The sequence below is a fragment of the Mobula hypostoma genome, chromosome 6, assembly GCF_963921235.1.
Source record: "Mobula hypostoma chromosome 6, sMobHyp1.1, whole genome shotgun sequence".
NCBI lineage: Eukaryota > Metazoa > Chordata > Chondrichthyes > Myliobatiformes > Myliobatidae > Mobula > Mobula hypostoma.
The window spans coordinates 39,434,239-39,449,103 of NC_086102.1; the positions used below are offsets into that span (position 1 = coordinate 39,434,239).

Below are 14,865 nucleotides of genomic sequence, written 5' to 3' on the forward strand. Positions count from 1 at the left end.
TCATTTCACCAATCCGCTTGTATTTCTCCCTCCCCTCCCCCCATCTTCTTACTCTGACCTCATTATTTTTTCTCCAGTCCTGTTGAAGGGGTTCGACCCGAAACGTCAACTGTACTCTTTTGCATTGATGCTGCCTGGCCTGTTGAGTTCCTCCAGCACTTTGAGTGTTTTGCTTGATTTATTCCTGATTATTATAGTAAAATATTTCCCTCTAAAGTAAATGGCCTGTACCTTACTGTCTCCCACTTTTGTAGAAAACTAGAGTCTAAATTGTTCTTTTCCAATTTAATGGAACATTCCTCGAACCGTGAGACTTTCAGAAACGTAAACCCTTATCATCCATCTCACTAGTAATTTCTTTCAGGGCCTTGGATGTAGTTTCATTTTCTTCATTATATTTTTATGATACTGCTTCAATTTAGTTTGATTTATTTTCCTCTTCTAGAAACATAGAAACATAGAAAACCTACAGAACAATACAGGCCCTTCAGTCCACAAAGCTGTGCTGAACATGTACGTTCTTTAGAAATTACCTAAAGAATTAGCCCTCTATTTTTCTAAGCTCCATGTGCCTATCCAGGGGTCTCTTAAAAGACCCTATCATATCCACCTCCACCACCATGGCCGGCAGCCCATTCTAAGCACTCACCACTCTGCGTAAAAAACTTACCCCTGACATCTCCTCTGTACCTACTTCCAAGCACCTTAAAACTATGCCCCTCTCATGTTAGCCATTTCAACCCTGGGAAAAGGCCTCTGACTATCCACATGATCAATGCCTTTCATCATCTTATACACCTCTATCAGGTAAGAGCTGTTCATCATTATGATTTTTTCCTATTTTCTAATTTATTTTATTTGTTTCAAATGCTCAAGCAAACTGCATACTAACTTAACATATGAGAACAATAGGTGAAAGTGATGGATATCCTCCATTTTATGTGCATTCCTACTGTACTATTTAACTGTTCATATCATTGTATGAATGGAAAATTTCCTGGCCAATGTAACTGAATGGATTTTGAACATTTTAATTACTTAATAGTAATTGTGGAATAAAGATCTACTCGAATTTTTACCCGCCTTTAACTGCTGGAATCCTGAACCTATATTACTTCTGACTATCCAAGAACTCTAGTAAATACTCATTTTCAGGCAGGACTTGTTTGATTTCTGGAATGTACAACTGTGTCATCCAGAATTCATACACACACATGTTGCAAGTGAATGTTGGATGAAGAGTCCTGTGGTAATTGTTCTCTGTGTTAATGTGGGACTGGGCCTAGTGGAAGTGCAATAGACTCTGATTTTTTACTTTATTTTATAGGCATTAATTTCACAACAATAATACAGAAAATATAATGCAATTTCTATGTCAGTAAATTTGGCTCTTGAAATAGTTGGTGAAGTGGTGTAAATATCTTCTAGATAAATGCAACATATATCATTGACAGCAAAAGCGTGACTAAGCTATTGAACAGTTTAAGATTCACGGATAAAACACAAAAGGATTGTGTCACTGCTTACAAATTTCTCCTTTTCTTACCCTAGTGTACAAACATGTTGTCTGTGACCACATGAGAGCAGTTCATCTGTACATCAGTTCCATCAAGAATCATTGTCCATTGGCAGCTTTCCCTTGTCTGTCATACGAGCTATTTATCAATGGGCAGTGTGTGGGATGCCAGTACCTCTCCTTGAGGCACTGTCCTCGCATAGGTACAGAAACATGGATCTATTTTATTAATAACATTTACTGCTAACAACGGTCCTCTGACATAATGAATTATTTAAAATGATGGACTAACTTTTCAACAATTGCTGTTGGAATTCAATTTACTGAATGTTGGTTAAGTTGTTCTTCCACCAATATTAATAGATGAATAGACATTGAATAGATGAATAGATTAATAGAAATTCTGTTTGTTAGGTCCTGGAAAATGTATGAGACCCATTTACACTTCATAAAACCCTCTCCTGGTGGGATATATAGCTAATGAGATTTATAGCCAGTCCAGCTTGGAACTCTTATACAAATCAGGCAGGGAAACTTTAAAAGCTTCTCCTGCGTCATTTTGCTCATGTTATGTATTGCAGGATCAAATCATAACATTAATGGGACAACTACGACTATCCCGTTTGGTCCAAGGATCCATGAAGAATCCTTGTAGAATGTCTGACATATTAATGTTTACCTCGATACACTAAATTTACTTGTTAATAGCAGGTGTCTTCTCTTCATTATAGTAGACAATGTGAATTCAATCTTTGCTTTCTTATGCTCTGATGGTGCAAATGCCAGAAGTAAAATTAATTTATTTCCTGTAACCGAAGCTACAGACCGCTCCAAGTGTTGTATGCATCTGAATACTGGAACCATCTGGTCCTTCTGTGGAGTAGAAGTAAACTAGGTGCCAATGAACTGAGTTATTTAACCTAATGCTTGGCATCTTATGCTTATAACAATACAGGATGCTATCCAGACCATCAAATCTATGCTGGCTCTCGTGAAGCAACCCCATTAATCCTATTCATATCCATTATTTCCCTGCCGCTCTCTGCATATGTCCAACAAATCCCTCTTTTAATTCATTTGCCATTGACCTACACCGGAAGGTAATTTTCTGTGGGCAATAAATTTAACAATATCAATCTGCTGAAGGAACTCAGCAGGCTGAGCAGCTCTGAGAGGAAAAAGAAATTGTTGATGTTTGGTTTCAAAACCCTGCATCAAATTTCAGCCTGAGATATGAAAACTTCTTTCCCCTGCTGGTGCTGCTCAACTCACTGAGTTCCTCCGACAGATGGTGGCTCCAGATTTCAGCATCTACAATCTGTTGTCTCCAACCTTAACGGTACGGCTATGGGGGAGAGACGGTGCACTCAAGGTCAGAGGATAACTGCAAATTTATCACAGACACACCTGAGATCAGAATGAAGCCAGAATCACTGGAGGTGGGAACCTGAAGTACCAATTACTGCCCGAGGAAGTGCTACACAGCTTAGTGGTTTATTGGAGAGGAATTTTGACCTCAAATGCCATTCGTATGTTTAATTTGCAGTCAGCTGACACAGGTCTTAACCTCCATTCCTAATGAAGTAATTGTACTATCAATGACAGTATTAATAATCCCTTGAGCGGATGACATCATCTCCTGTTTCCAGGATTGGCTGCTGTAGTAATGGACATTTTTTAACATGCTTTAACATTATTGACCATTTGTATTTCCCTTGCCAATAGGTACAAAGTTACATAGGAGATTATGGCACAGGAGCACTTCAACCTACTAAGTGCATTTGACAATATTGTTCTTGGAGACAACAGCCTGCAGATGCTGTACTCTGGAGCAATAAGCAAACAGCAGGAGGAACTCAGGAGGCTGGGCAGCATTTATGGAGGGGGAGAGATGGTCGACATTTCAGGTTGAGATGACGTATCAAGACCAAGAGTGTAGTAGGGAGATAGCCGGTATGTAGAAATGAGAGGGAGGGGTGAAAAAGGAGCTGGCAAGTGGCTGGTGGAGAGAGCTGAGGACGGGGAGATGATAAGAAGATGGTGGAGGAAGAAGGGGAATTGGGAAAAGATTGGTGAGCGAATAGAAAGGGGAGTTGAAATAGTTACCATGGGAAAAATAAATAATGTACTTGTAATAAATATGGATGAAAGTACGGAATAAGATGTAGAAATGGAATGTTGACATGAAATGCATAATACCGAGATGGTGGCTTGATTTACTCAACTGAAGTTTTTAAATGTTAACCCAGATATACAAAAAGTCGGTTCCTTAAGGTTGTTATAGCCGGGGGGGGTGAGGGGTGGGGATAAGCTCCCACTACCTATTAATGCTCCCAATGGCCTCAAATAGCCTCCGACAACCATGTCCAGCTCCTGGCCTTCACACATGGTTTAGCTACAAAGCCTGGCAGAACCGTTTCCACTGACACGACAAGGGGGCACAGCTAGATGCCTGGTGCCTTCTGGGTAGATAAGTTTGGCAGATCAACTAGGAGAAAGAAAACGCTGGACTCAAACCTCTGCTGCCTTGTGGCCATACCCACTCATGGGGACGGCTTTGGGAGTAAACCCTGAGGAATAGTCCAGAGCTGGAGTCCCGGTACCAGTCCTATGTTGAGTTCAACACTGACTGGCAATTCCTGCAATGCTATTGGTGCCAAACTGTATCGGTCTCTGTTGTTTTTTTGGATTCATCAGCTGCGCGGGAGGGAGAGCCTGCTGCAAGGGCAACAGCTTGCTCTCCATATCATACTGCTCTGACTTGTGTATCAACTTAGACGACTAGCGCGCAGCATACACAGTCGAAACAAACCAACTGAGGCCAAGAAGAAGAAGACAAAAAAATTAGGCTACCAAAACTGCCATGTGTTTTACAAAGTCCAAGTCTATCCTTTTATCTTTTTCTGGAAGTACTGAGTTGAGGCCTCTGTCGGTCATGGTCGACTATGGATGTCGCATCCCAGCGGTCTAGATATGCAAGCCTGGGCAGTACAATATAGAGAGCAAGCTGTTGCCCATGTAGCAAGCTCCCTCTCCCCATGCATCCAATGAACCCAATGGAACGGCAGAGACCGATACAGTTTGGCACCAGTGATGTCGCAGGAGTTGCCAGTCAGCGTTGAACTCAACATAGGACTGCCTTAGGGACTCCAGCTCTGGAGTTTTCCCTCGGGGTTTGCTCCCGAAGCCTTCCCTATGAGCGGGTATGACCGCAAAACAGCAGAGGTTTGAGATCAGAGCTTACCTTCTCCTAGATGAGCTGCCGAGCCCCAACTGCCCGAAGTGACTGGTTTTAAGACACTAGTAACCCACCTTTGCCCCTTCTCCTGTCAGTAGAAACAGTTCCGCCGGGCTTAGTAGCTAAGGCATAAGTGAAAGCCAGGAGCTGGACGTGCTTGTCAGAGGCTAGTTGAGACACACGCCACTAGGGATAAGGCCGGGAGCCTGACTTGGTTGTCAGAGGCTACTTGAGACACACGCCATTGGGAATGTTTAATAGGTAGGGGGAGGATGTTCCCATTACCACCCCCAGCTATAACAACCTTAAGGAACCATAAGGAAAATAAGATCTAAAGGAAACTTGGGAAAGGTGTATAACATTAAAATATTTTTACAATCACTTAGGACTTCTGGACCATGCAGGTTTGCGTGCAACTATACAATCAAGGGAAATTAAAGCATTCTTGCTGACATCAAGTCATGCTCCTTTTTGTGGTGAGTGTCCATTGTTCCACACTGATAGATAGAACTATCTGCCTTTCTAAACAAAAATCCTTTAAAGTTATGGATGATGGTGCATCCCAAAGGTCATTATGGTACCAGATTGCCTTGGAGCTAATACAAGCTCAATCTTCCCACGCATGATTTATAGTGCTTTTGAACCCATGATGGTGTTACATCATTGTAATGTATTCCTAGTAAGGTACTGATTTATATATAACTCAGATTTTGAAGAACAAAAAAATGTGAAGATGCTAGAGATCCTAACTGAATTATATAGCTCATTGATTCATACTACAATGACAATGGACAAGTTGTCCTATACTTAATAGACCTCTAGTTAAAAACTTCAGCTGCCTTCAGACACTTAAGAAATCAAAGTCTCCATAAATTTGTTGAAGGTTAGTATGATTCCCAATTTAATAAATAAAATGTACGTTAGGTCAAAATACTTATTTTTTAAGGATTTTTTACAAGCACGCCATGGAGTGTCTGAATTTATGACTATGCTTCTAACTCCTAATATCTAAATGTAGAATGTTACAATCAGGCATGCAATAGCACTGGAGATCTGATCTGGAAAAATGAATTTTTGCATATTCTTCTGTTATTACAGAAATGGATGAAAGAAACACTTGTTAAGCAGCAGATAGGAATAATTTAACTATTTTTCCTTAACAGCATACGAAAAAATGAAATATCATGATTATAATCATTTAAAATTTTTCAATAGAACAAAAGAATGAGAGAACATTAGAGAGCCACTTCAACAATGTTATTCTAATTTCCCTCTGGAATGTTAGTTGTGAGCCGGGATATAACTTGTAACTTCGACATGCTACTTCTAAATGTGATTGATTCCCCATATCGGCAGAGACCACAAAGCCAAGACAGATGGCTTGTTAAAACTGGCCAGCACATTTAACAGCCTATTTCTGTTGCATTCCTGCCAGCTGCCATTTTAACCACGGATGTATTTGGTGACAGTTAATATGCTCAGCAGAGAAATGAACGGATCATGACTACATACAAAGCTGGGTGCACCAACCAAGTTAGAAGGCAAAATTTTAACATGGTATCTTAGAAATCCAGTCTTGGGCCTTAAGGCTGTTTACCTTCAGGGAACTGATTCCAAAGATTGGAGTGAAATTTGGCCACACAGAGCGCCAGGGTAGTTTCTAGCTTCATGCTTTTTCATTTGCAGTAATGTCACCTTGCTTACTAGTAGTAGTATTTTCAATGTGATGAAGAGCCAATTAGAATCCGATAGGTGAGAGCTATGCTTAGCAGCCTGCAATCACTTTCTTGAATCTGTCCACTTAGTACTATCCAGGGACTCACTTTCTCAAGAAATATAAACCTTCCTGTAAAAGGGCATGAGTCTACTGGATCTTGGGGCATGCTTTGCCTTTTACAGGGCATATTTATTACTGTGTGCGGTTCTGGTCTCCATACTTGAGGAAGGATATACTGGATTTGGAGGCAGTGCAGAGAAGGTTCACCAGGTTGATTCCAGAGATGAAGGGGTTAACCTGTGAGGAGAGATTGAGTTGCCTGGGACTATACTATCTGGAATTCAGAAGAATGAGAGGAGATCTTATCGAAACATACAAAATTTTGAAAGGGATAGATAAGATAGAAGTAGGAAAGTTATTTCCATTGGTAGCTAAGACTAGAACTAAGGGACATTGCCTCATGATTCAGGGGAGAAGATTTAGGACGGAGATGAGGAGAAACTGTTTTTCCCAGAGAGTGGTGAATCTGCGGAATTCTCTGCCCAGGGAGGCAGTTGAGGCATATTCACTAAATATATTTAAGATACAGTTATATTTTTACATAGTAGGGGGATTAAGGGTTATGGGGGAAAAAGCAGGTAGATGGAGCTGAGTTTACGGACAGATCAGCCATGACCTTATTGAATGGCGGGGCAGGCTGGATGGGCCGGATGGCCTACTCCTGCTCCTATTTCTTATGTTCTTATGTTCTTTCAAACACCAATTATAATGATCATTTTTCTTGAATTATCATTATTACTGGTCATCCCCCTGTTACAACAGGGTTCTTTCCCCAAGAACGGTTCGTAACCTGAGAAGTCCGCCAGTCAGAAATGCAGCAGCCTAGCAATATATTTAAAAAGAAACATCAGACAACCAAGGGCAACATGCAATTCAACCTGGGTGTTTAACTCATATTTCTATGCAAGTTGCAGTGATATTGCTGTGAACCAAGTTCCTACATGGCAGAAAATGCCTGCAGCCCCACATCAGCCAGAAGATCCATTCCACAGGTATCCCTGATGCTCACTCCATGTACGAGCTGTACATATGTTTGGTGTCCATAACCTAGGGGGGACCTATACTCCCAAACCAAGAAGGTGAGTGGCGTTGCCCCCATCATCTTCCAAAAGCACCTTATAACCATTCATTGGTGAGGAAACGCTTCAAATCATTCTGTGTATCACTAAGCAAGAAAAGCCTTCAGAAAACTCCCACTTTGGGACTATTACTTCCATACAGCGCAATTCCCATGAATAATTTAACACGAATTATTCCCATGAATAATTAGAGTAAAACTGGAACAATTGAGACAAGATGAATGTGATCCTTTGCACAAGGACCACTTGCAAATCTATGAAATGATCCATTGCCAAAAAACACAAACTGGGACCTGAGAAAACTAGGTATTCTTCCTGCTGAAGATCTCCTCTTTCCAGATGTTGTTCTTCCTTGGTCATTCTAGCCTCCAGGAAATTGTCCTATGCACTCATCGGTCCCGAGAGCAAGAAGAAATAACTAGTTTGAACAAACAACATTAAGAAGCATCCATCAAAGTCAAGTCAAAGTACATTTATTGTCAAAGTATCTATAAATCATACAACCCTTGAGATTTGCCTGCTTACGGGCAGCCATAAAGCAAGAAACCCAAAAGAACTAAATTTTAAGCAAAAGAAAGACCAACACCCAATGCGTAGCAGAAGAGAAAAAAACACAAATCAAGCAAACAACAGTACTCCGAACCAAATTGAGCTCAATCACCTGAATCCCCGGAGCAGCTTGAGTAGGCCCAAAGCCTTGATCTCAAGTTCATCAAAAAGTGGGACAAGCTCCCGGACACAAAGTGCATAGCTGCAGGAGGAGACTCATAGCCTCAGCACTGCGGAGAGAAGAGGGTACATTGCAGGAGAGCGAGTGAAATCGGCCTGACCCTTGCCGCCAGTCACATCATCTTGCCCTTCCAGTTTATCTGGGCCAGCGTTTAAATCGTCCAAACACTGGGTTGTGCCTCACTGCTGCCAAGCCTGAAGCTGTTCTCAGCCTCTCCAAATCAGCTTGGCACTTAGGGCAACCCAACCTCGCCCCTGGTTTACGGTGGACAGGCACCTAAACTCCTCTGCTGCAACTCCTCTTTGAATTGCTCACTCCAGTTCCACCTCCAGCTCCATAACTGCCTCAAACACATTGTATCCTGACTTTACAACGCACCAGCACGGCTCCTCACGTCAGCTTCGCCTCCGCTCGCCTCTTCATTGTTTGAGGTGATAGTATACTACAATTTACCTCATAAAGTGTTACTAATGATGTTTTCAGTCATATTTCATGCCTTCTGAACCACCAGTAAGCAGTCGCACAACTTCAGTAGGTGCCATCTCAAACAGGAAGATGTCACATGATGGTACAATTGGAATTTCTGCCATCTTTAAGTGAATGCACTTTGATCACAGATTAATTTCAGTGTATGTTTGTAGTTTTGGGGAGTTGAATGATGACAGAGAAACATGAACAAGTTTATGTTTTAAATTGGAACTATTGTGGATCTCCCCACAGGAACCAACCTCTTCTTAGGTTATTTAAGTCTGATAGCATGATGGTATACTGTAGCTTTTTTTAAGTCTGATAGGAGATTGCTGGGAGAAAACAACCAGATGTGAAGATGCTGTCAGTAGTTAAAAGAAGAGGAGTTTGTGAATAACAATTATGGCTGATTTGATACCATTCTTACCTCAGTATCAGAGGCTGTGGGCTATAAAGACAAGGACAAAATTCTATTCTGACATTCCAGTGCAGTACAAAATCAGAAATTTATAGCACAGGAAGAGAATATTTGATGTTTTCCTACTTCTGGTTCTGTGTGGTGCTCTTTGAGTTTACTCTGCCCATGAAATATCAGAGTTGTCTGCAAAGTTTTCTTTTAGCGCAAAACAAAAACAAAACCACAACCACAGCAACATTATCAGGTAGATGTAAAAGATCCCAATGGCACTAATTTGGAGAGCAGCAGGCTAAGTAGACCTAATGTGCGAATGTTTATGCTTCAGTCACATGGTGAAAAAATAACTTTCATGCTGCTATTTGTGAGTGCCTTTGTTGCACAGCAGAGACATTTAAAATGTCCTCACTCCCAGCTGTCCATGTGCAGTAGAACGATCTCTCGTGATGCCCCTGCTCCTGCAGTCCCTCCAGTTCGCCTTCTTGATCCTACAAGCTATAACCTAAGAAGAGAGAGGTCCCTGTACAGAGACACGCAATAGCACCAAAGTGAACATGCTGCAGAACTGACTGAAGCACAGGAAAAAATCCAATCACAATCAGCAGAGCACAAAAATCAATATAAGGAAAAAGTAGAAGCAAGCTTCAAATGCGGAACATTTTTTAATAACTGCCTTTTTATGCAGGCCGACAATTCTGTGGACCTAGAGTCATAGGAAAGTTCGGTAGAGTAACAGGCCCTTTGGCCCATCTCGTCTGTGCCAAGCCTACTCCCATTGACCTGCACTGCCCTCCACACCCCTACCGTCCATGTCAATTGTCCAAAGGAAATGAGTTGTGCAAAAAAAAAGTCAGTGAAACAAGGGGTAATACCAATCATTTTTAACCTGAATTTTATTCTGGTATTTTCTCCAACCAGTGAAACATTTTCTGGTAGAACTGATATTGGGAGAGATTGGAACTCATAATCAGCGTGTTGAGATGACATTTCTGAGTAATAACTACAAGCAAAGATCAAAACTACAATTACTAATGTAAGCACTTCATTTTACTTTTTTCATGACTACTGGAAAGCAACAGAAGCTTGGTTTATCCTTCTCCTAAGAGTATTTTCAACATACTTAAGATGGTTGGATATTCAAACCAACACAATATATCAATTCAAAAGTGAATGTTTACCATAAAGTATATGAGCATGCAGTGAACTTAATTCAGTGCTTCATGCTATGGGCTTGTGATTACAGTCCTTAATAGTTGTCAAGTTGGAACTGAAATATAACAGTGGCCAAAATGTAAGATAAGGAATGTACAGGTATAGAACCAGCCTCCCCTCTTTCAACTCTGCCGACACTTCTTGCTGCCTCGGAGAAACAGCTATTATGAACAAGGACCCCTCCCAGCCCATTCATTCTCTCTTCATCCACTCCCATTGGGCAGAAGATTCAAAGGTCATGAGCCACCGGATTTAAGGTCAGCTTCCATTCCACCCTTGAATGCGTCTCTCATATGTTAAAATTTGAATTCTTGATATCCTAATCCTCCATCTCATTGTGGCCCTTGTACTTTATTTGTCTACCTGTACTTTCTCTGTAAAGGCAACACTATATTATGCATACACTTACTTTTTGACTCCGTGCAATATAGTTATGTTTGGAATGATCTGGCTGGATGGTATGCAAAAAAAAATCTTTTCAGTACCTCAGTAATGTGACAATAGTATACCAATAACAATATCTGGAATTTCCATTTTAAACTCTATATCCCTCCTCCTTTATCATAGTCCTTAAGCCCATCTCCTTAACCAAATCTTTCTTCATTCGTTGTAATTACGTGAGTGTGTTACAATCAAATATTGTTTGACAAACACTGCTAGGAACTAAAAGTACAAATGCAAAATAATGTTACTTTCAGAAGTCTGATGATTAGATAATCAGTAAAATACCTCATGGATGGACAATTTCAACATGGCACTGCTACTTTCCTGCCATACATACAAAGGCAATTAAAAAGAAATGTTATGCATTTCTTCTCATACTCTTCATGGGTAACCATAAAGGAAGTTTGAGAAAATAGAATTGAAGCATTCATTATATTAGTCCAAAATAGACTAACCTTCTCACAGTGATTCAGAGGAAAGCCACCAGCAAGATGTTTCTCATAGATTAGTATGTTCCATATCAGTGCAGAAATATTAAAGATCAGTCACTACTCTATGAGAACTTTCTAAACAACCTAAGCTTACAGGCCAGAAATAAAATATTTGACCACAACAACACCCCACCCCAAGCTTTACATCTGCCATAACTGAAATAAATGAATGGGGCTACCACTCTGCACAGTAAAGGGAAGGAAAGTGGTTTAGACATTTATCTTGAATGAGTTACTTAAAGGAGTTTAGAAGAATTTCAATTTTTTAAAAATATGTATCTTCTTTCCCCAATAATGGACCTTAAGAAACCTTTGACAATAAAAATGTATTAGCAGGTTGTCTGGGTGGTCTGATGCCAGGGCCTAAGGATCCACTGCCTGAGGGGTTGTTGCCACTGACAGGATTCCATTTTGTGGGATCGCCATGGCCACTGGCAATAACACATCCACAAAAGTTGCACAGAGGTATCATTGCTCAAGGCAAATCAGCATGTTGTTAAATCTCTTAATGTATGCTTTCCTCATAGAACAAATAAAAGGATAATGAAAAAGGTGATATCACATGATGCAAACCTTGGGAACATGACAGCTGTCAATATTAAACTGTTGTCTACCTGGCGTCAGAAAGCTCCCGTAATTCATATTGAGATGTTGCGCATCACAGAACTCCCACTGAATGACAGGTAAATGATTTCTTAGGTCCAATCAGTTTCTCTGAAGTTTGTTTTCTTTCCTCCAATGTGTTGATTTATCCATCAGTGCAATTCTATATGCACTCACAGCTCTCAGCCAACTGGTATACTCCTGACATGAAAATGAGTAGTCTCTTCATTTTCAAAGTCCTGTCCTCTACTATCTACATCTGTATATATTTTCCCCATGAGGACTGGGGGTGGGGGAGGTTTGCAGTAGATGTAGGAACTTGGTTGACTTTTCTTTTCCCTCATTCAAGGACTCCAGTCCAATTAAGTTAAGAAAAGTCATTACAGATAGATAACTTAATCTTTCTCATATAGTGAAATTCCCACAATGCCAATGCTGTTCTCTCTGGCTGGCACGGCTGTTTCTAAGGGATGATTTCATGGAACTATGCATTGAAAGTTTGCTGATTATTTCAAATTGCAAAGCAATAATTGTGCAAAATCTAACCTCGTGCAATACCCATTTGGTGGGGAATAGAGTTTCAACCTACAACTTGAGCTTCTGACTACAATTCATCATCAAAAACATTTACAGTATCTCCACCATTGACTCTCCCAGTCTCAGCTCACCTGCTGCTTAAAGTACTGCTCCATATTATCTACCTGGCCTGCAAGCTGGCTTCCCATCTTTCACTCTGCATAAACTTAGTACCATGACAGGCTGTATCACTCTTTGGTATGGGGTGGGGCTACTGCACAGGACCGAAAGAAGCTGCAGAAGGTTGTAAATCTAGTCAGCTCCATCTTGGCTACTAGCCTACGAAGTACCCAGGACATCTTCAGGGAGCAGTGTCTCAGAAAGGCAGTGTCCATGATTAAGGACCTCCAGCACCCAGGGCATGCTCTTTTCTCACTGTTACCATCAGGTAGGAGGTACAGAACCCTGAAGGCACACACTCAGCGATTCAGGAACAGCTTCTTCCCCTCTGCCATCCAATTCCTGAATGGACATTGAACCCATAAACACTACTTCACTTTTTTAATATATATTATTTCTATTTTTTGCATGTTTTTAAATCTATTCAATATACATATACTGTAATTGATTTACTTATTTATTAATTTTCTTCTATTGCATTGAACTGCTGCTGCTGCTAAGTTAACAAATTTCACGACACATGCCGGTGATTCTGATTCTACTCAAAGCCCTCCTACCTAACCTGCAGCAAGTTGCACTCACACTCTGATCCTGTGCTTGACAACCTATATTGATTACCCGTCTACAGTGTCTTTGCATAATATCTCTCAGTCTTTATAATTTCCAGACTATCAGCACTCTTCTAATTCCAGTCTCTTACATCGTCCAAAGCAACACACAGAAAATGATGGAGGAAATCAGCAGATCAGGCAGCGTCTGTGGAAATGAATAAACAGACGAAGTTTCGGGCTGAAACCCTTTTTCAGAACGAGAAAGGAAGGGGGAAGACACCAGAATAAAAAGCAGAGAGGAGGTAAAGGAGGTTAGTCACGTGGGTGGGAAAGGTAAAAGGCTGGAGATGAAGGAATCTGATAAGAGAGGAGAGTAGACCAGAAGAGAAAGGGAAAGAGGAGAGGTACCAGGGGAAGATGATAGGCAGGTGAGAAGAGGTAAGAGGCCAGATTCTGGAATAGAAGAAAAGGGGAGAGGAAGGGATTATTTTCACCTGAAAGAGAAATCAATATTCATGCCATCAGTCGGAGGCTACTCTGACGGAATATGAAATGTCGCTCCTCCACCCTGAGGGTGGCCTCATCGTGGCACAACAGGAAGCCATGGACCGACATGTCAGATCGGGAATGGGAGTTGGAATTAAAATGTTTGGCCACCAGGAAAGTTCTGCTTTTGCCCAGTGGAGCAGTGGTGCTTGACAAAGCAGTACTCCAACTTCCCCAATGTTGAGGAGGCCGCATCGGGAGCACCAGACACAATAGATAACTCTAGTGGATTTGCAGGTGGTGTTGCCTCACCTGGAAGGACTGTTTAGGTCTCTGAATGGAGGTGAGGGAGGAGGCAAATGGGCAGAACTTGCAGAGAATGACATGTTGGCTGCAAAGGCTCATGGGGTGGTTGGTAAAGACAAGAGGAACTCCATCACTGTTAAGGTGGTGGGAAGACGTGGTGAGAGTGTACGTCTGGGAAATTAAGGCAATGTGAGTGAGGGCAGCATCAATAGTGGAGAGAGAGAAACCCTATTCTTTAAGGAAGGAGGACATCACTGATGCCCCAGAAGGAAAAGCCTTGTCCTGGGAATAGATGTGGCAGAGACAAAGGAACTGAGAAGGGGAAACAGCATTTTTACAGGAAGCCAAGATGGCAAATGGTATGTTGGCATTCATAGCAAGAGGATTCGAGTACAGGAGCAGGGAGGTTCTACTGCAGTTGTACAAGGCCTTGTTGAGACCACACCTGGAGTATTGTGTGCAGTTTTGGTCCCCTAATCTGAGGAAAGACATTCTTGCCAAAGAGAGAGTACAAAGAAGGTTCACCAGATTGATTCCTGGGATGGCAGGACTTTCATATGAAGAAAGGCTGGATCGACTAGGCTTATACTCACTGGAATTTAGAAAATTGAGGAGGGATCTTATTGAAACGTATAAAATTCTAAAGGGATTGGACAGGGTAGATGCAGGAAGATTGTTCCTGATGTTGGGGAAGTCCAGAACGAGGGGTCACAGTTTAAGGATAAACGGGAAGCCTTTTAGGATAGAGATGAGGAAAAACTTCTTCACACAGATAGTGGTGAATCTGTGGAATTCTCTGCCACAGGAAACAGATGAGGCCAGTTCATTGGCTATATTTAAGAGGGAGTTAGAT

At 41.3% G+C, this 14,865-nt stretch overlaps 1 protein-coding gene across 1 annotated transcript in view; it reads left to right on the forward strand.

Annotated features, from left to right (window-relative positions):
- The window catches only part of pla1a (phospholipase A1 member A), a 42,279-nt gene that overhangs the window by 26,253 nt on the left and 1,161 nt on the right, over positions 1 to 14,865 (forward strand). The window contains exons 7-10 of the mRNA XM_063050628.1: positions 1,552 to 1,719; positions 5,141 to 5,230; positions 10,142 to 10,256; positions 11,898 to 12,053. Coding sequence (XP_062906698.1) covers positions 1,552 to 1,719; positions 5,141 to 5,230; positions 10,142 to 10,256; positions 11,898 to 12,053 — 529 coding nt within the window. The remainder of the gene's footprint in view (positions 1 to 1,551; positions 1,720 to 5,140; positions 5,231 to 10,141; positions 10,257 to 11,897; positions 12,054 to 14,865) is intronic.